The 22,329-nt window shown below is 38.3% G+C and overlaps 1 protein-coding gene across 2 annotated transcripts in view; it reads right to left on the bottom strand.

Moving 5' to 3' along the window:
* KCNH8 (potassium voltage-gated channel subfamily H member 8) overlaps nt 1-22,329 on the bottom strand; it is a 185,274-nt gene that overhangs the window by 9,694 nt on the left and 153,251 nt on the right. For both annotated transcript variants that reach the window (XM_033079300.1, XM_033079308.1), the window contains exons 12-15: nt 12,126-12,164; nt 10,069-10,427; nt 6,093-6,199; nt 5,056-5,132 (exon numbers count right to left, since the gene is read on the bottom strand). In XM_033079300.1, the coding sequence (XP_032935191.1) occupies nt 5,056-5,132; nt 6,093-6,199; nt 10,069-10,427; nt 12,126-12,164 (582 nt within the window). The remainder of the gene's footprint in view (nt 1-5,055; nt 5,133-6,092; nt 6,200-10,068; nt 10,428-12,125; nt 12,165-22,329) is intronic.

The raw sequence follows: 22,329 nt of genomic DNA, 5'->3' as shown, positions 1-22,329 counted from the left end.
GAGAGGCTCTGCTCCCAGCTCCCCCCCATACAGTTGCTGGCCGAGGCCCCGCCTCAAACCGGCAGCCATTGGCCCCTGGGCCCACCTGTACCCGGCAGGAGGGGTGCCTCAGTCCCCCAGGCCCGCCTGTACTCGGAGGGGCCGGGGCATACCTGCCGCCCCTCCGTGCCGCCTCTCCGGAGCCGGACTATGGCCGCCGCCCCTCCATGCCGCTTCCACGGGGCTGGGGTGTGCCTGTGGGGGGGCCATCCCGCCTGCGTGGGGCCGAGGCGTGCCTCTGGAGGGGCCGTCCCGCCTGCACGGGGCCGGGGCATGCCTGTGGAGGGGCCACTCTGCCCCGTCTCCACCTGGCAGCCGCAGCCCTGCTGGCTCCCCCTGCGGCTTGCAGGTCTCACTTCTGGGTAGGCAAATTTCTGAACTTTGTCCATCAGATAAGGCGCACCGGACTATAAGGCGCACTTTCATGTTCCGGGGAAAATTTTGGTCAAAAGGGTGTGCCTTATAGTCATGAAATTACTGTAAATCAGGTTTGGGTTTTTCAGTTGAATCAAAGTATTTCTCTGCTCTTTTCGTACACGGGCATTCAAATGATAGAGTTAAAAGCCTAATATGATACAGGCAATGGGACAGTGATAGGCAGGTGCTTTAATCTAGACTGCTTGGCCGTCTGTATACCTCAGAAAATCTGCTTAGTGGTTTAATATTTTTACTTTGTGGGTTCCTTAGTAGTTATTTATGATTGCATCAGGTAAATGGTGCCTCTGAAAATACGCTCAATGTTCAGATACACTCATTGATCAGGCTTTGCAGACAAATGCCTTGGAAAGACCAGATCTCTTCAAAGGAAGGATACAGATTAGTAAAGCAGAGTACTCTTCCTGAATTCTTGCTCTTCCTAGTTTGGAGCAGGTATTTGAATCAAGCTTTCCCCAACTCTGCAAATGTATAATGCTGATAGATATTCAGTAACCTAATCTTGAAACTATTGCTGAAATAATTCTGTTTTTACCAGAATAAGAACCTTAACTCTCACCTGCCATATACAGAAGTTACTGAATTATAATGAATGTCATGCCTCCTTTATTCAGTGATTATTTATTCTAAGTGGAAGGGACAACATGGTAGGAGATAAAGTGATCCTATTGCGCTCTGTCTTGCAGTACTGAACTGGTAGGAAATTCCTGTATCAGCTTGAATCTCATTCAGGCTCAGTGAGCAGGGAAGTTAGGAGAGGAAGTGAAGAAGACTGCAGACCAGCCAAACCATGGAGCTGTACAACAGCAGTTACGGGTGTGTTAAAGTTTGTCTCACACCCACTGTGCTGACTCTTGAGACTGCTCTCCTTAGAGGAAGTCTGTGCATCCATTACTACTAAGGTTAACAAATCTGAGAGGTGAAACCAAGGCACTGACTTGTGTTACTCTTAGGTAAATGAAATGGTCTTTGGATTATGTAGTGAATGCCATATACCTAAAATACTTCAAGACTCATCTTATTTCTCAACTAGATATAGCTAATTTCGTAGATTTTTTCTGGGGTAACATTTTGCTTTGCTTTGCTAACAAGAGGCTGTATTGAAAGTCTGAATGGAAAGACACGTGTCTTTTTTCTTCCCATGAACAGTTGAAATGTTGCTAAGCTAACTAGTGAGAGCTTGTAATACAATTGCCTTTCATGAAAGGAGTTATTTTTTCATTTGTTGATTGATTTCTGATTTCCACTGGAAAATGTATTAATGACAGTGTTTACTGCTGCTGGCTATTTCTGACCTGTTTTCTCGTATTTTCTTTAGCAGGAGGAGACTGCATATCTTTAATAGAGAACTTTGTTTCTGACTCTGCTGGTATTTTAGCTACTGCTAGTAGTCTGCTGCAGCACCAGTGATAAGTTCCCACCACTGGTCATCATCAAATGATGGAATAATGAAAGGACTGGGTGCACAAATATTCTATACTTAATACAACAACAAAAAGCCCCAAATAGCAGCTACTGTAGATCAACAAGGCTAGCCAGAGGCTCATTTGGGTAAGCACCAACTCCATAATATCACTTCAGAAACTCCAGCTGGGGCATTTTTGAGTACATGTAGAATATGCAATTAAGAAGCCTTTCAGTCATGCAGTTTCTCCATGTAAATTTTGGTCCATGGAGGAACTTGGAGGATACCCATCCATCTCTGGGATTTGAGCCCACAATATTACCTATGGAATCTAAATCTAGTCCTACTGCCTGTGTTATGTAAATGTGAACAAACAGGTTGTGTAACATTTTGTTCAGATAGTATTATTAGGGCAAAATTCAAGTTGTATGTGGAAAGAGATGACCTTGAATACGTGGAGTTTTTTCTCTTTTTTTGATTAACATATTGCCCTGCTCCAAGATTTATTTATCTATCAGTTTTCACCAGAAAAGCAATGAGAAGCCCAGAACTGTTCCAGTTGAAATGTTTATTTAATCCACAAGATGCCTGCTGTGGAACATCTGTCACCATGATATATTTTCCAATTGCCTCTTGCAGCTAGCCACATAATACATCCTCCTATTTTAAGAATTACTGTCCTCAAAAGGGATGAATCAATATGACTTGTGTTTCAAAACCATTACATAGGAAATACAATTTTCTGTCATGATGGTGGTATCAGTGAACATTTTGAAGATTTTTTTTGAGTCCTTTGACCAAGTCCTAAAAAGTCCCATCATTTTTTATGACCCATGGTCAATGGGTCATGACACTTTTGTCTGAACTCTACAGTTTGACCTACAAATGAGACGATGCATCCATAATGACTAACTAACCATGCATGCAGTCTTAGCTTAGGATATTTAGCTTATCTAACCAAGTTAAGATGACTCAGGATGAAAGGGGTCAATTATAAGCCGCACCTCCGGGTGTCAGCAACTTTTCATTCTTGGTCCATATATAAGCCGCACCTGATTATAAGCCACACGTTACAATACAGAGCGTGATAAAAGGTATCCATTCTATCACCATCTGTTGAGGGCGGGAGCAGTGATCCTTATCTCCACGGGAGATGTTCTGCTAATGGGCCATCCATTGAAACCAGGCGGGGCATTGTTCTTTATCTTTTCACAACCCATCCTTCCTCCAGCGAGTCATTTTCTGCTAATGGCCCTTTGAGTCCCACTGTGTGACTGATAAAATTACTTCATCCCATTGGAAGTTGCTCCAGCCAGGGGGAAGAGCCCATCATTTCTTACCAAGATAAAAACAGAGGTTTTGGGACACTAAGGGAGCCCCTTTCTCCACTGGACTCCAGAGGAAAAACGGATTTCTCCACATCACCACTGGACCTCTGGAGGGAAACTGCACCTTCTACAGGAGCACTGCTTCAACTGAATCACATCTGTCACTGCAGGAGGATGCAGCCACCATTGAATGGGACTGCTACCAACACCCTGCCTGACAGGGTGTCAGGTTGTACTCTGACTTTGTCAGGGTTTGGAGTTTGTTTCTTTGTAGTATTGTATTTCTATTTTAATTTCCCTGATAAAGAACTGTTATTCCTAATTCCCATATCTTTGCCTGAAAGCCCCTTGATTTCAAAATTATGATAATTTGGAGGGAGGGGCTTTGCATTCTCCATTTCAAAGAGAAGCTCCTGCCTTTCTCAGCAGACACCTGTCCTCCAAACTAAAAGAGCAACCTTTCGTTCTTTGTCCATATATAAGCTGCACCTGATTATAAGCCGCACTTTGGGTTTGGACCAAAATTTTAGTCAAAATGGTGTGGCTTATAATTGTGAAATTACAGTACTTTTTAAGTGGGAAATAATAGCTAGATTAAATGTACACAGTAAAGAAGGAAAAATAAATGTTGACATTTCTGGTTACCAAAGAGCTCAGAGAATTGAATCTGTGTGGTGGAACTTATTTAAATGTTTCCTCATGTGGAAGTATAAGGAATTTTCTCTAATCTTTTGTTGAAAGACAGAGTAGGTTGGGAACAGATTTTGGTCTTTTAGTACAACAGTGAAATTATTCTGATGCTTTAATCTTGGTAGCTAAAGTACTACCAGGGCTGCTTCAGTGAAACACATTAGCCAGAGAACATCTCCTTGGTGTTGGATTGATAGTTGATTACAGGTTTGAAGTTATTAAAAGGGAGGGATAGAAAGCACCATTGAACACTATTGGCCCTGCTTTCCTCAGGTCATATTGCTTGAGCAGGAAGGGATGATGTTCCCTTTCATTCTAAGCAGAACACAGGTAAAGTGGTTTGAATAATTTTATGTAAATTTTAACATGAATAGATTGGCATTTCCTTCAAGGAAATTCTCTAAAAGCACAACATGCCTGAAGAGAAGAAAATCTGGGAGGAGGAACTTGGAGAAATATTGAGAGGAATGAGATAAATAGAGGCGTACTCGGAAGAGACTAAATCCTAAAAAAATCAGATACACTAACCTCACTTTGGTTTTAGCCCTAGCATGTGAAACAAACTTTTATGTAGGTTTCAGATAGAAAATTACAGTAATTTCACGACTATAAGGTGCACCGGATTATAAGGCGCACTTCCGGGTGTCGGCATATTTCCGAACCTTTGCCCATATATAAGGCACACTGGACTATAAGGCGCACTTTTTTTTTGCAGCGAGGATCCACTGCCGGCTCCCCCCGGTGGTTGCTGGCTGCAGCCGTGCCTCCACCTGGCCCTGCCTTCACCCGGCTGTCGCGGCACCACGGCTTTGCCTGCACCGACCGGCCATTGCCCTGCTGGCTCCCCCTGTGGCTCGCAGCTCACACTTTCGGGTTGACAAATTTCTGAACTTTGTCCATACATAAGGCGCACCGGACTATAAGGCGCACTTCCGGGTTCAGGCCAAAATTTTAGTCAAAAGGGTGTGCCTTATAGTCATGAAATTGCTGTAATCTGAGAATGAATTAAAAGCTCCAAACTGCCCTAAGTATAGTAATCTCATCTGGTTGTGTAAAATAATTTATAAGACATTTATCATATTCCTGAGTTTTGTGAGTTTTCTCCAGCATTACTTGAATCATTGTTATTATACTTCAACCCCCACAAAATCTTGTTACCTCATTATTAAGCCTGCTGATCTGCTGTTTGGTCTCTTCTGCTTTGATAACGAGCACAGCAGCACCAATTTCAGCCTCTGAAAATAATTCAAATTCATGTAAATGAGAAGAGTATAATCACTTGGAAATGATAATACTATTCTTGCACTTAACCAATGCTTTAAATTTAAACCTGTTTTCCAGTTGGCTAGAGTGAAAAATAAGCCACGTTTTAAATGTACATTGTATAATGTTTGTTAGAAGTGCAATTAATAAAGTCCATACTGCTCTCTTCACTCTGGACCTGAAAGGAATGAAAATGATAACCCTGGTGCCATCCGTGTGACAGCTCGACACTTTTAAAAAATCATAAATATGACTAAACTTTAATTATTATTTTCCTGTTTGGGCTTTAAGAGAAACAATATATGTCCTAGCTGATCCATTGGAAAAGTACTTAGCTATGTGGGGAATGTTTATTTCTAAAAGAGAGGATGCTGCAAACAGTCCCTTTGTCTCTTATTTTAATACTTTTTGTCCCACATCTTGGACATGTTCCATTGCTTTATGGCCCTACTTCATCAATCTTTTCAGAGTGTAGGCCATTTAAGGCTTCCTAAACCCCCTTGTTATTCAAGGTTTTTCACTCTTTTAAAAATCTATATATTTCTTATTTATGGCTTTCCCCCCCACCAGTTTGGTATTCAAATGTTTTTATATTTTGTGTATGTTTAATTTTGTCCTTGTGTTTAGTACCTTCCATGACCAAAGTTTTGGGAGGGTAAAACAGATTCTGCAATTGTTCTAGTAAAGCAAAATGCATGAAAAACCAGTTCCCTCCACAAACTGTTTTATCATCACTGTCTGTTAGTAGTAGGAAAACAACAAATGACCTTTGGGATCTTGTATTTTTTTACAATTGTGGCACTGAAATGGCACTGAGAATACAAATATATGTTTATTTATGCCACTAGTGAGGATCAAAGAAATAAAGGCGAACAAAAAGCAGTTATGAAAACTGTTTTCTCTAAAAAGTGATTTTCCCAGGCAACGCTCACCTCCAGTTGTAGGAGATAACCTGGATTCAGGCCTGAGCTGATCAGAGCTGAAGTCAAAGGTTTGGCTTTCTTCATTGTGGTTTCCATCCTCAATCCCATCAACAATTCTGTTGAGAAAAATTGGAGTAATGGAATAGTTTCATAAACATCATGTTCATAATTAAGTTGTAAAAATTGCTCCTAAAGGGCTCATTTTTAAACAATGGTAAATTTTTCACAACATAAAGTTTAGACAAAAGCAGAACCTATTATACTGGCATAACTTCTTGTGAGTCACTAAAAATTAAAATTACTAATAATGGGAGGAAGGTGAGGCCAAGTATAATTAACTGAAGTATAAAAAATTATCATTACTTTTGCACCATATTCTGGGCCCTATCCAGAAATACATGGACTAGAGTTTGCTTCTCATATCTGCGGTAATCTGTTGCTCTTCTTTTTTCTGCACAACCTAACTATGCTCAACAACTATGCTCTTGTGCTCCCTGCACATAATCAGGCTCTTATATTAAGCTTACTTAGGCAGAGCCTAAGCCTGAACATAATATAATTATGAAAACATCTCTGTAAACTTCAGTCAAAAGTGCAATTTCCATTCAAATAGTTATTCTAAATTTCTTTAAAATAAGCTGGCTCAGGCAGGGCAATCTTATTTGTCAATTCCATATAGGAAGATGTGCAGACCAGTCTGCAGTTTCCCAATTGCATTAATAATGGTATTACATCTGGCTACTAGAAAAGGTATTTTTGCCAGTTTTTTCTACCCATGCACAGCTGCTATCTCTAATTTGCAGTGTCAAGAAAGCCAAAGGAAAAAGAAAAGCAGCAGTATTTTATATAATAATCAAGTTCTGCATGCAAAGAATAGAAAACAGGTATTAGAGGAATCAATACACAGTATTAAAATATATAATTATGAATATTTTCTGTTCTCAGTTAAAATAAATTGTGCTATAAGGAGAACAACTTTAAAGTCAATGAAAGAGAATCATACAATTGCCAATTGACTGATATGAAGCATCATTTTCTTGTTTTGTGCAGGAACAAGCTTCCTATTCTGTCTTACAGACAGATGAGTTAAATACTAATCTGGATGGGCTACGATAGAAAGTTCTTAGCCTCTCAGGATAAATTTGTGATGATGAAAATTATAATTTTCATCTAATAAAGATATTTTCAGGAAAACTTCTTGGCCAGAAATGCCTGGAGAAAGCAAGAACAGACAACAGATAAAACAACAATATATCTGTGATACATTTGGCTTGAGAGACTCAGACCTCTGCATGCATACCATGTGTTCTCATCCTTTCTGGCTCTTTGTGTGGTTTTAGATCTCCATGTCATGTCTGAGTGCTCGTGATGCCAGTTGCATGTTACTAGACTTGACTCTAATCTTAATCAGCCTCTGGTAGAAGAGGAGACTCAAATATGGTGCTTGAGCAGCCCTGGCCTATACTGCTATCTGAAAACCAGACTGATTACTTTGTATGAAATTTGCTATAAAATCTGTTTAATGTCATTTGGCCTCACTGGTTCAAAAGGCAAATTTTAAATACCAATATCACTTTGGTAGAGGTTTCTAATTAAATAAAATGCTAACATTTTAACTGCCTTTAAAGCACACAGGAGAAAGCTTACTCAGACGTGACTTGGAATTTATAGATGCTACATTCTTTATAGTGTTTAAAGATTCAGACTAAAAGGAAATTATGTTAGTAAAAATACCTTGTTGTGGAGTGCCAGGCTTCTATGTGGGAAATACATAATGTGCATTATGCTTATTCATATTACAAGGAACTGGCTGGGGAACTACAAAACCTAGTAAATTGAAAACATGAGGGGACAAAGGCAATTGTTAAGCCTCACCCCTCTCTGAATCAGCTACTTTACAGTCCTGAATTTTCTCCTGAAGACAAAAAACTCCACTCCTGGAAGCCAAAAAAGTCAGAAAAGATTAACGTGGCCTCTTCTATCCAGTTGCTTAGAGCCAGAGTGCACTCCTCAATGTGAGTCTGAGAAGATTCAATTACATAAATTCCTCCTCCTCAGGCTGTCTATTATCACTTACATTTTCTTCCTTTTGGTGCTCATCCACTTCATAGGCAGTACCCAAAAAGTAATTAGGAAGACCAGGGCTTTATTCTAGAAACTACAATTCTAGCTTCTGTTCCTTGCACCAAGAGCCCTTTAAAAATCTGATCCCTTCTCTGGGCTTTATTGCTTTCACTGTGGGATACAAAGAAAGAACCTGAAGCACCTATAAAGAATTCTAGTTAGTTTCCTCTAGGAAACATCCACAGCAGAAGTTTAAGAAACTTTGGTTATACACGTCAGAACAGCACTGACTGAATATTTCAACCAGAGTCTTGTCCTTCCTTTGCCAACACCAAATATAAATAAAGATTTTAATTTAGGTCTTATTTTCTCCTTAATGCTTACAAGAAAACACTTAAGGCTACTTTTTAAAGTGGTATTAAGTAATCAGTTTATTTATTCCAATAATATAAACTCCTTCTAGGAGATAACATGAAAATGTTTTGTCTGGGAAAAAAAAAAGGCTGAAAAACATACATCTTGGGTAATTTTCCAGGCTATTAACATAATTAGTATACAGTTTTAAAATTATATATGGAAACAGGAAATAGTATATGTAAACATTCTTTTTTCCTATTTCCTTTTGCAGCCTTGGGTGGCAATGTCTGACTGCATAAGTTCAGAGCAATAATGAGCCTGACTACATTTCAGCAGAAAATGCAAAAAGTAGTCTTTCCCTGAATTACCACTTGTTATTTGAATGATAATGACCTTTACTTGTAGCTGACTGAACCAAATTCATATGAGATCTAGGAAGCAAATGAGAAAATACCACATTGTGCTATGGTTTAGTTGCTATAGTGGTGTTTTGTCGAAGGTTAAGCTTGATCTTGGAGGTGTTTTCCAACCTAAATGATTCTGTGATTTCTATGAGTTTATGACAAAACTAAAATTGTTTTGTATCTTGCTATTACTTGAAATGTGTCTGTACCAATAAAATGTATGATGAGGGGGAAAGGGTTCTATATAATCTTCTGTGTCCCTTTTATGATCACATCTCTAGGAACTGGTGCTTTGATAAACAAATATTGCTCAAACTGTGGCTATTTCATATTTGCAATGGCAAGTTCTGAAACTTCCACTCTACATCTAATGAATAAATGAAGTGCGTGAACATGTAAACCACTTCAATTTATAGAAGACAAAACTTGAACTACTGTATCTCCTTGTATGTATGCTTGTGATTTCTCTAAAGATCTCATCCTGAAAATAGAATTGCACTGCAGCAATGTAGGAACAAGTTACACAGATCACTTGTAGGTAGTGTACAAATAAAAAATTGAACTATTTTAAATTGTACACTAATAATACCTCAATAAACTGTTATATGATGCTTCTTTATGTCAAAAGACACAGCAAAACAGATGCTAAACTCTGTATTTAATGTCTGTATGACTTCCATTATCAGATTTCCTGTCTCTAATGAAAAAAGCCTCTAAATATTTTCCAAAATTGCTAGGCAATTGTTTTCCATTATAGTTCTCTACTCCAGTATTTCTTTTTGTATTTTCATGGCTATACTATAATTTTGTCTGCTTACTTTCTAAATTTTTGTATCTCTGATGGACTCAAAATATTTTGTAGTGCTATTGTGGGAACAAATATTATAGACAAAATGATACCATAAGGCCAGGCTGTTTAAGTAGCCATTTGTGCACTTGGTCATTTTTTTAACTGCCCTTTTTATGGGTAAAAATATTTTAGTTTGCAATAAAGTTCTAAAGTCATAATATTCTGCATAGTGTGCAATGGTTTCTACCATAATGTGGGATGAACAGAAGTATAAGCTATTAAATAATAAATCATATAATGTCAAAATCATGCATGATGTTTTAATAGGAGTTACATGATAGAGAAGAAAATTACCATTCATAACTATTACCTTGGGCTCAGATCTGGTGGGCCACTGGTGGTCAGTGCTGACAGGTACAATTTAAGGTTTTTCTCCTTCCTTTTGGAGTAGTAATGGAGCTCTGTTTCATGTTTGGCTCTTGAGGGGTTTGAACTGCAAGCTCGGATGGGGGAATGGAAGGGCACGGTCCCTGAGGCCAGCTGCTTCAAGTTTCTCCCAAGGTGGCTTTTACTGATTGCACTTTTCTTCTGCTGAGAGCTGTTTGTGCTTCGTGTATCAATTGGTGAAAGGGTGCTGCTTTCTTCTTCTCCTCCCTCCTCTTCCTCATCTTCATCTTCCACAATTGAAGGGAGTCTCTTCTTTATATTTCCATTTCCCTTGAGCTCTGTCTAAAATAACAAGTAATACAGACCAGTGTAAAATTCAGAGCCTGATGTTACAGAAACACATTTTTTCTGGTGTTCATTCTGGAAAAAACCCAGACCTAACACAGCTTTCATTTCTCATTAGGGAGAGCTCTTTTGGGACTCATCCATAGCCTCAGCGATGGCTATATGTGCAGACACAAGAAAAATAAACAAATTTTAAAAGGTCACTTGTGACACGGTCAGCAAACTCCCTGCAATATGTTTTGCTACCAAGGAAGAGTACACAACTAGTTCTTACAAGCTATTTGCCATATGTACACTTGAGAAGATTAATTTTGTTTAGCTGAGGCATTATTTGTTGATTGCTATGCTACCAGAATCTTGGTGGGCCACAGAAAAGATCTGAGGCTTGTAATTCAAATAAAACCACTTTGCGTATGGAACATTTCATGATGTAAAAATAGCATTTACACCAGTTTAGCTCAAGCCCAATGGTCTCTGTGTGCTTTTTAATTTTTGTAACCGAATTGCCAGGATGGTAGACAGACTATTCAGTTCACTCAGAGTCCCATTAATGCACCAACAGCGTGAGAGTTTTGGCTTCAGAACTGAGTCATCAGAAAGCAGAGCTACATCTGGTTTCGAAAAAATGCAATTTAGATGCTTGATGTTGGAACCATGGAAATTTAGAGGCGACATAGACCTGGGCTCTGTATTTTATATACTAATTAAAGCACAATGTAGGAGATCAATGTTTTTTTTTTGGGGTAACAAAGAATGCTGATCATGAGTGCTGACACATGCCAATACAGACAGGATCAGACCTTAGCTCAGAAATAGTTCAATTTATTCCCATGCTACAACTTAGTGTATTGGTAGTAGGTGAATGGTGTAAAGTGCAGTCAGGTTCCAGGTCAAATTAACAAACCAAATGCAATTTCATGCTTTCAAAGGGAGTTGTTGTTTTTAATTTATTTATTTTGTTTTACAGGCTTAAATCAAGCTTTAATCAAGCTTAAGGCGCTGTTAGCTTTAGATAGAAAACCTCAGATGACCCTGCATGGTCAGATTCCCACATTCAGGCCAAGTCAGATTGGCTGGGTGGAAATACAGATTTGGGGAATTTATCCAAATATTCTAAGCCCCTATTAGCATCTGTCTAAATGTTTTGCAGCGTAGATTTAATTTTGCTGTGTGTTACAGCACATTTTCATTGAATGTATGCTTTTCTCAATGTTGGCAGATTTAGTCAACTGGGGCCTTTTCATTTGAGGTATATATGAAGAGGTAAGAACTCAAAGTTGTGACAGAAGGCATGTCTTTATAAAATAGAAGAGCCTTGTTGTGAACTGTAGTACTCATTCAAAGGCTGTCATGATGACCAAATTGTACAGGACCTGGCATTGATACTGCCTATACTCTGTAGAGAATGAGTGTCACCCATATTCCAAACTTTGGCTTGGGTAGCCATGTATTTAAAATGTAGTTGCTGCAGGAGGATATTTAAATTTAGTACCTGAGGAAAAAAGATCATAAGCTGTTACACATAAAATGGGAAGTGGCAGAACTCTCTGTAGGATGCTATTTAAATTCTCATTCTGAAAAAAATTAAAGTCTATTTTCAAGAAAGAAAGGAAGGAGTTTTCAAGCTTTGTTCTGGTTATAATTATGTGGATATTCAAAGTGAAGCTTGGCATAGCTAAAATGTCATCAACATACCTGAGAAAGTGTAGGCTTGTTGGATAATTTTGATATTACCTGGAAAAAAAACAAACCAAAAGGGTAGGAAATATGTACATCTGTACAGTATGGCTTCCAACAGGATACAAACATCTAAACCAAAACATTTATGTCAATACAAGAAAAAACAGTCATGATAAAATGGCTGTATTAAATTAAATGGTAGCATAACACTGAACTAAGGATAGTCCTTTCAAACAGGTGCTTTGAGAGAGAAAAAAAAAGTTGTTTCATCTTAAACAAAAAGTGAGTTAATGAAAAAATTAATATTTTACTTTAATAAAAAAGTTGATCAAGACTCCAAACCTGTGAATAAATGTAGATGTGTGAAAGCATGCCTTGTAGGTTTCAGTACTGGTTTGATTGAAATGCAGGAGCAAGTGCTCTGCTTTGGCCCTGCTTAGCTTTAGCTCCTGTGCCAGCCTAGTCTGTCTGTGAAGATGAACTAAGTGTCTCCAGCATCTCTGGGATATTTTCAAAAACAATGGTGGGACTGAAGCAAATAGGAGCAAGATAGTCCTGAGGCAGAGGTGTCTAACCAAGGCGTCAAGGCCACAATATTTTATTTTCTCAAATTACACAGAAAGTAAAACAAAAGAAAAAAGAAGAAGAAAAAATTACGCAACTTTTCAAGAGTAACTAGTTCTAATAAAATACACCAGAACTGCTGACTAATATCTGTTGTGAAAATTCTGCTGTTCATTTGAATGCTTGTCCGCTTCTTTACCATGGGCAAACTTCTGACAGCTTCTACACTGTATTTATATGAATATTTTAGTCTGCCAGATAAAATTTTGAGAAATTACTTTCAGCTTTCCTAAGCCCACATATCAAGGCAAAAAGTGTTTAACCCATTTGTCAGTTTATTTTTCTCCAAACATGGATAGCAGTTAGGCATGTCTGAAAGTCTTTGAACCTTCTCAGTTTGTTTGACAAAAATCTTCAGAACTCTTAAATATTCTAATTTTACATTTGAAAAGAATGATTGTGTGTGTTTTTAAAAATTTTTATGATTTTGTTCCAAGTTTTCAGGTTAACCTAAAAACTGTTTTGTAGTGAGGGTATTACAAGTGGTATAACATACAAGTACAGAACATTTAAGTTTTTGTAAGCAGAAATCCTACTGCACAACAGCCAAGCCAGTAGAGGTGTATCATTAAATGTATCAATAAGACTCTAATAACTGCCAAACAGAGCAACTGCAATAATGAGGCTATGCAAACAAAATAACTGCTGTGTTCTTACTGAGTTAGATAAAGTACTAGATGATATTAGCAGAGGATGAGGTGTCAGATACTGAAATCTCACAAATTGCATTGTAATCTATGCCAACTGAAGAATCATTATCTTCTTCAAGATTCAGGATGAGGGGAAACTAGAAATGTGCTAAAATATCAAAGTCAGAATTAGGAAGTACTACTAGCCTGCTTTGCACATATGTTTAAAATATTAGTTTAAAATTGTGCCCAGGCATCAGTTTGCTTGGCTTCTAGAAGCAGGTACAGTAGGAATGTTAAGTAGCAGCCTTAATTAAATTCTAGGCAAATTCCAAATATTAGCAACTTCATAAAAAGCATCTCAGAAAGTACAGAAAGTATGCATTTTCCTGCTGAAGGCTTTAGAAGTGACTTATCATTTGTAATTTGTATAGTGAGTGAAGATTTCCCTCACTTTTTGTTTTGATGTTGGTTTTTTCCCACCTGAATACGTTAATCCGGACTGTACATCTTGAAAACATAGACAAAGAAATCATTATATGGGTTTTAAGCTGCATGACCAGTTGCTAGCACTGTGCCCTTGCTCCTGAACCTCTTTGCTGCTCAGCACTGAAGCCACAGCCACCCATCCATCCCTCTCTGCTCCGTGTTACCCTGGCTTGGTCACTGGGGAAACTGGATGCACAACAAATGGGGTTAGTGGCAGCACTTTCTTGCCTTGTGACTTTTCCAAGAGAAGGTAAAGGAATTTTGAAGGCAGGTTGCTTTTTGCAGGGAGGGGAAGGAGTGTTCTCAGGAGGCTGAGTAACAGAGAAGAAGGGCAGGTACAAACATGTAGCACATGATGTGAGGAAACTGCTTATCAGACTTCTGTTTCCCCAAACTAGCTCCTTTAACCCACTGGGGACAATTTCAGCCTGAAAATGTTGATATTATAAAACAAACTAGAGACCTATAAACTATCTTTTCCATAGCACAAAATCCACAGTAAAAAGCATTGTAATTGCTTCTGTACAAATACACTGCAACCATACTCACTGCTTGCAGCTTTGGATACCCAGTCCTGCACACACAGCAGGGGCCTGGGCTTTATGGCTTACTCCTTGAAAGTTGACAAAATAAACTAATCTGTGTCCAGAGAGAATTCTCAAGGATTTTGATTCTAAACTTGTTTCAGCACCTCCTCTCTGTCTCTCCCTCCAGCCTCAAAGAGAAAAGATGAACAAAAACTTGGACAAAGCAAGTCAAAGTGCAGTAAATTAAAAGTCCTCATTATGCACATAGCTTTATCTTTGCAAAAATGTAATATCAGAGAAAATAATTAGGAGGTGTTGCCCTAGTTTCTAGAATGCTAAAACTTTTATTTAGGGCAATGGACAGGTGCAGTCTTCTATAAAAAGCTCTATTTTTTCCTTATGCAAAGAGTGTGTCAAATACCTCACATACCTGCCTTTTAAAAGAAGTACAGCTCTTAAAGGATAAGAACTGATATTTAACTTCCTATGCATTGAGAAGAAAACAGAAAGATTCATGTTAGCATGAGTTATGTGAAATACTGTCAAAGAGTCTAATTGAATTTTTAATTTCAGCCTTGGTATCTCTTTCTGTCTTGTGAAACCAGCTATTAAATTTAATTTTACAAGGAAAAAAAACAATAATAGATCATGTACCAAACCAGACTCATAAAATTCTTCCATATACGGAATCACAAATCTATATTAATCCAATTTTTATATATCGTAATGCACAGATTTAAAAAATTCAGTAATCCTTAAAACTGTATATTAGAAGCAAAAAAACCCCCCGAATATTTATCCATCTGAAAAGACTAGTGGTGTGCTGTTGAAAGCCAGTGATCTGACAATTTTTTCAGTGTCAAGAGGCAGTACTCATTTATAAAGAATCTCTGCCAGGAGCTGTGGCCAACCCAGGTAATTAGATGGAAGTACAGTCATTCAAGATGAATTCCAATGATAAAACCCTAAAAAGAAAAATTCAGAGACACAATGAAATTGGAGGCTAATACATTTTATGTCCAGTCAGTAGGTTTGCATGCTGGGGTTCAATAGAATGTCACCAGTGTTTGCTGGTCTGATTCTTGTTGCCTTCACAAAAAGTAGGAATAAAAATAGAAATAAAAAAAAAAGTTCACTTATTTTCTTGTAATCTGTGGTACTAAAATACATGAATAATTCTTTATATTGAGGAGTCAAAAGGATAAAATACATTTTCAGGAAAGGATTTGAAATGACAGTATTAATGTTCTTAGTCAGCATTTGGAAATGGGAAAAGCCCATTTAGGAGCACTCGCAGTGTGGGAAAAAACCCCAAGAATGCATGCCAGATGTTCTATTCTTTACAAATTTACTGTGTGGTAATGGAAAAGATACAAGTACATAACAAGAGATTATTGTACTGCTGAAAAACTTAATGCCTCACATGTGCTCAGGCCTCAGTTTTCTGTAATCAGGAAATTTTTAATGAAATGTCACAAGTCCTCTAAATCACAGAAGACTCAATCACTCACAAAGAGCTTGTTAGATATAATTGTTTTATACTGAGCAATTCACCATGCCCAACCCCTATTGGGTTTTTTCTTGCTTTGTTTTTCTTTTTGAGACTTTCTATTGTTCATTGGCTTGTTCCTATGTTTTCTCGGGGCTATTCTTATCTCTCTTCCTCGCTTAATGGACAGATAAAGAAGGAGTATTTTGTGGAAGCAGATGTTTTCAGCATCTCTGAAGCTTCTTACAGAACAGAGCACATTGAGTTAACAGCAAAAGTTGAACAGCAGATCTGTCACTGGTATTTTGTCCTAGGGAGACAATACTTGTGAATTGCCATGAGCTCTGCAATCTCCTGTTAAGCTGTTGTCCTGAAAGTTTTGATTCTTTGTAATGAACTGTGAAGTTGGTACAAATATTCTGTGACTGTCTGCTTGTGGTTAGCTTTGGATAGTCGTTTGGTTTTTTTTTCCAAATAAATACTTTCTTGGATGTAAATTCTCACATGAGCTTTTATATTTGGTGTTAAAAGTTTACTTAACCTCACTGCATTAATTATTTTTTTAAAATTACATATATTTTAATTGTTTCATGAGCAGTACAGGATGTATTACATTTCTTGTTAAAAAGAAAGAAAAGACTATCTTCTTTCTTGCTAGAGAAAGAAAAAAAACTATCTCTGTCACTTGTGCCACATTAAGAATAAATAAATCGAAAATATGGATAATATAATTAGTAATTTTTACTTCTATTTGCTTACATGCCTCTACTCCACCCCAAAGCAGGGGAAGAAACTAGTGTCTCAATTGCTTTCAAAATGCATCTTTCATAATAAATCTGTAGCAGTAAGAATTAAAAAAAATAAAATTAAAGAGTAGTCTATCAATAAGATTAAAAGAAGACAAAAGAAGGAATTGTTAAAATAGACACTAGACCTGGAACTGACTGTACTCTCTGGGAGGTTGTATTTTTGGAAAAGCTTGCAGATTACTGCAGAAAAAAGTTATAGTAGAGCAAGCTTTTTAATACTTCAACAAATTGATTACAGTCAGGTAAAGACTTACATAATAGAAACTACAATAAAGGCTAACACCTTCCAAAGCAATAAAATATATATGCTTAACTTCAAGCAGCTCTAAGGTTTTGAACAGGCTCATAGATATTTGTATGATTGGCCCTGGATTGATATTCAGTTAGACTCCTCAGTTTGAGGCTGTAGATACAGTGAAGGAGTTGTGTTTGTATTGTTAACTTTATATAATTTCCTTCATTAGTTAATCCTATATTACCCAAAATAATAAAAGGACAAGTCATTGTAAAAGCGCTTCTAAATTTAATGTCCCCAACAGATCAGTGCTATATCAACACAAAATAAAAGGAATAATGAAAAAAAAAAATTAGAAATCAATCCACTTTCTAAACTGACATAATTTTCAAGTTTAGCTGTATGAGGATTAATTTTATTTTCCATTTTTTACAGTGTAGAGACAAAGATAATATTAATATTGTAAAAGTTATATTGTCATGTTCCCTAAGGCACATTGAGACATATTTGAAAAAAAGTTATCCTCTAGAATGCCTGTCTAATTAAAATAGAAATACGGTTAGATTCCAAGGCAATACTCTGAAAGCCAGGAGCTTTTCCTGTCTAAAATTCTGTTTGACACAGTGTTTCGTATCCTCATCATACAACAGTCTAAAAACATCAATAAGCTGCTTTGCTAGACTGGATTTTTTTCAACGTGTTACCCTCGGGTTAAGCTTTATAATCTGATACAGAATGTAATAATCCCAGGAAGTGAAATGAATGGGAATGGAGAGTGTTCAAAAAGACTCAAAAGCTAAAATTAGAAGTAAAATTTTGTCACTTATTTAAGCATGTTAATTCTAGTTACAATGAATGGTTTTTTTGTGTTTGTCAAGGAAATGCTAAGGTCTACTTGTGAAAATCTTTTAATAAATATTTTAAATCTTTTAATAAATAATGTAAAGCTCATAATTCCTTTTTCTTAATCCATTCACAAAAGTAAGAGAGTTAGAATATGGGCATAGGTCACAAATATCTAACATAGTCCCAGACTAACGCAAATAGGTTAATTTCCTCCCCTCCTGTTTGCCCTTTTCCATGTCTTTTGTGATTTACCCTTACACTGAATTTTCCACTTGTTTTAGGTGTAAAATGGGAAAGATTCATAAAAATAGAAAAATGAATTTAAAAAAAAAGGAAAAGATTACATAATTGCTCAAATAAGTTGTGCTATAATGAATCTTCTAACTAGAAAATGGCCACAAATCAGAAGAAAAAATTACTAGAGAGAAAACCAGACTGTGTAGGTGCCTGTTATTATTTTCAAAAATATTAGAATAACTGAAGACTAAAGAAATGTAGCAGGAGCTTATTAGTGAATAAAGATTCTTTAGGTAAAGGTACTAGGAAAGAAAATAAAAAGGCCAAGCAGTCTATATTTTTTGAGTTACATGCTTCCTTGTTGCATTAGTTCTCAGCAACGTACCATATAGAAGAATATATTAGAAATACAACAGTGAGGTGATTATCTTGAGGGGTACTGGGGGGAAGACACGGCTCAGAGGCATCACACGTCAGTCTCACAAGTAAACAAGCTTTATGAGCTACCAGACTACAAAAAAAAGTGTCAGGTATAGCTCCAGGTCAGCCTTTCTCCTATAGTAAGGGAAGCAGTTAATTGTCAGGCTGAGGGTCTGGAGGAAAGACTGACTGTAGCACTGCACAGGGAGGAGGTAATTGCAGTGGATTTCCTTGTTTGAAACTAGCATCCAACTTAAGAGCCAAACATCCACCAAAACCTACTTACTGTCATGAATATGGGTAGGAGACCTGTGAAATATCTTGCAGAGAGATATTGGACAGAGCTCATTCCCAAAATACATCTCATCCATTTAATATCAAAAATGAAGAGTAAAACAGGTGAATTAACTGCTCTGATTTTGTTTGTTTTTACCAGTGCTTATGCCCATGTACAGCTGCATGACTTGTTCCATAAGAATAATGAAGTTGAGCTGAGTAAATGACATTGTACGAGTGCTGCCTTGTTCAGCAATAATTTTTTGTAAAGAGGAAGAGAGAGACAGAGAGGGAAGAAGGAAAAAATATTTCAGATCATCCCAGAAATATAAATGAAAAATCTGAGTAGCTTGTAAAAGGTGAGAGCCCTGAGTTATGTTTGACAGCAACTCTAATTGGAGAGTAGTCCATGCACAGAGGCAGGCAAAAGACCTACTCCTATGAACATATCAGGAATCAAAGTTAATTATATGTTACCAGTTTTAAAATTAGTTTAGTTTTTGACAGTATGAGGAGCACCTTCATTCCTACACCATAATCACTGAGAAGTGGAGAAGTTTACAGGCTCCACTTCATATCAAGAGATATTAAGGGAAAATTAATATATGGTGTCTTTTGGGCAGAAGCAGGGGTTGTTCAGCCATCAACCACTTAGGGCTTCTTACAGAACACCTAGAGCTAAGGGAAACATGTGCACATGGAGCAAAGAGAAAGATCATAAACAGTTGGTTCACAGTTTAATTTTTTTTTTTGAATAAAGTACTAGACTTCTATTGCTTTAGGTGATTTATTCAATTCTATATTCTACCTGCTGTAATAATTCTTGCATAAAAACACAAAAACTGCCATTGATGGGCCTCACATTCTGCAAGTTTTATACTAACTGGCAATAAACACCAGTGAGTTACATCTGCAAGAATAATACATGATCCTCTGCCAGACAAGCTACTGACAAAGATAGGTGCTTAATATGCTCTAAGCTATTTAAAAATTCCAAGTTTTCCTCAAAGTTATCCAGATCTACTCTTAAAGTACGATTGATTGACTTATTTTAAGGTAAGTCACTTCATTTTACTCAGCTGCTGGGTGGTGTGACAAAACTATCTTTTCTATTAAAAAGTTGTTTGCAATTATTTGGCAAATGTTCTATGAAAATTACAGTAATTTCACGACTATAAGGCGCACCCTTTTGACTAAAATTTTGGTCCGAACCCGGAAGTGTGCCTTATAGTGAAAGTTGCGAAATTTGCCAACCCGGAAGTGGGAACCACAGCCACCCCGAGCCGCAGCAGCCCTGGCCCCATGGGAACCCCGGGCTCAGGGCTTCTGCGGTGCCAGGGCTGCCGTGGCTCGGGGCCGCGGCAGCTCCCACTTCCGGGTTGGCTCGGGGTGGCCATGGCTCCTGTATCACGGGGGTCCTGGGGTGCCGAGGGTGCCGCTGCACAGGGCTCCCAGAGTGCGGGGTTGGCACGGGCTGGCGGGATCGCAGCGCAGCTCTTCATTATGGCATCGCTGCACGACTCGGGCTGATGGCATTGCAGTGCAGCTTGGAGCACCGGGGCGGTACGGACTGGCGGGATCGTGGTGCGGTTCGCGTTTACGGCATCGCGGCACAACCCGGGCACAGGGGGAAGGAGCCGGTGGCGGCCGCAGCACGGGTGTGGGGGGAATGAGCCGGCAGTGGTGGCAACCTGGGCACGGGGGGAAGGAGCCGGTGACAGCGGCAGCCCAGGCACGGGGGGAAGGAGCCGGCAGCGGCCGTGGCCCGGGCGTGGGCGGGAATCCGGCGTCGGCCACGGTGGCCGAGCCGCAAGCCGAGCTGCACCAGCCAGCCCCGGGCAGGAGTGCCGGGGCCCAGGGCAACTGCGGCTGCTGGGCGGGGGAAGCTGGGACCCGCGGCAGCGTGGTGGGAGCCAGGAGCCGCGAGCCGTGCCAGCTGGTGCCAGGGGTGGGCAGGAGTGCCGGGGCCCGCAGCATGGGGAGGGCACCTGGGGCTGTGTTTAAAGGCTACGCCAGTCTGTGAAAAATGTTTGCAAATTTAGCACCTGCCAGTAATTCGTTATTTTGTTACGTGCGACACAGCTCCTCGCTGCAAAAAAAAAGTGCGCCTTATAGTCTGGTGCGCCTTATATAATGTACAAAGTTGTGAAATTTGCTGACTCCTGGTGGTGCACCTTATATTCTGGTGCGCCTTATAGTTGTGAAATTACTGTACTTATTATTAAAAGTATTTTGCAACCTGTGATTGTCCTACAGTGTGCAGGAGGAACTGTGATGTAGGCTGGAGTAGAGGAATAATGACTAAGTATGTCAGTACAGTAAGAGCTGATTTAGAAATTCATTTTTTCAATGCATGACTTTTACTATGAACACATAAGTAATACCCATGAAATAAGATTTTTTAAAATTTTGCTTTGGAAGTTAAACTCATCAGTAAGTAATTATGTGACTGAATTTTATGTCAGGTTTTCTTGTCTTACAAAATCTACCAAGATTAAAAGTAACTTAACCCCCCACCCCCATGCCTTTTTCCTTACTATTTATAGAGTAGCAAATAGGATAAGTTATTTGATTCCTTAAAGTGAAATACTATTTACTATGCAGACGATCAATGCGTTAAAAAATCAGAAACTTCACACTCTTTTAATTTCTGATTCATGATAGATAATCAAATATGCAATAGAAAGTGTTATTGCTGTATTGGAAAGCAACATTCATAAATTCACATGACCTATAGTAGAAATCTGGTTCTAGAAAAAGCATGACTAAAGAGGCAAGAGTGAATGCATGTCAAATATATAATCTTCTAGCTGAAAACCAAACAGTGGCAAGGCAGGATTTAATCTCAATTTGTACTTGCATTCAAAATATTTTTTGCTATTCATTTTCAAGAGCAATGGCAACAGTTAGAACAAAGGAATAAAAGTCTTCAAATAAGCAGTAAAAATGACATGAAGAGGAATTACTTATATGCTTTAAAAATACTTACTTAAGGCTTAGTTGGAATGAACCAGAAAGCTCAGTATATTTTAGATTAGAATTTGTAGACATTTTTCTTTCCTAGCTCTCCCTCTATTGTATGCTCCAGAGCTTAGAATTACTTTCACCTTTACAAACAATTGATTTGGCCCAGTTGTCAGATTTTCCAAAAGAAAATGAGGAGCATCCCTTGTAATTTCTTAGGTATTGCAAATAACAACTTGAGCTTTATTATATTAAAAATTCCTCACAACTCAGTCATTAAAATTTAATAAATTCTAAACACCAGCCTCTCCAAAGGACAGGAATTAATCCCTGTTTTGTCAGACAATGCCTTTCAGAGGGAAGATGGGGGGAGATCCTTTGGTTTTATTGCTTCTTGGTTGCTAGATTACCTATTAAAATGTATTTGTCTATTTATCTATTTTATTATTAAAGACCCTGGCTAAGGCGCAGTGAGTCTCCATCTTCCCAGCTGGAGAAGGAATCTAACACATTTTCATGAAACCTTGTCATTATGTTTCATTTACACTACAATTAGTGACAGAATCAATCTTTCCTTGTGTTTCACCATCTGAGTGTTTTCATTCTAGAGGACAGCTTCCTCTCCAGAGAGACACCAGCGATCAACTGAACACCAGCCATAAGAATGAACATCT

This window comes from Catharus ustulatus, chromosome 1 (assembly GCF_009819885.2).
Source record: "Catharus ustulatus isolate bCatUst1 chromosome 1, bCatUst1.pri.v2, whole genome shotgun sequence".
Taxonomy (NCBI): domain Eukaryota; kingdom Metazoa; phylum Chordata; class Aves; order Passeriformes; family Turdidae; genus Catharus; species Catharus ustulatus.
Note: the sequence above shows the minus strand (reverse complement) of the source record. Positions and strands in the feature narration are given on the sequence as shown.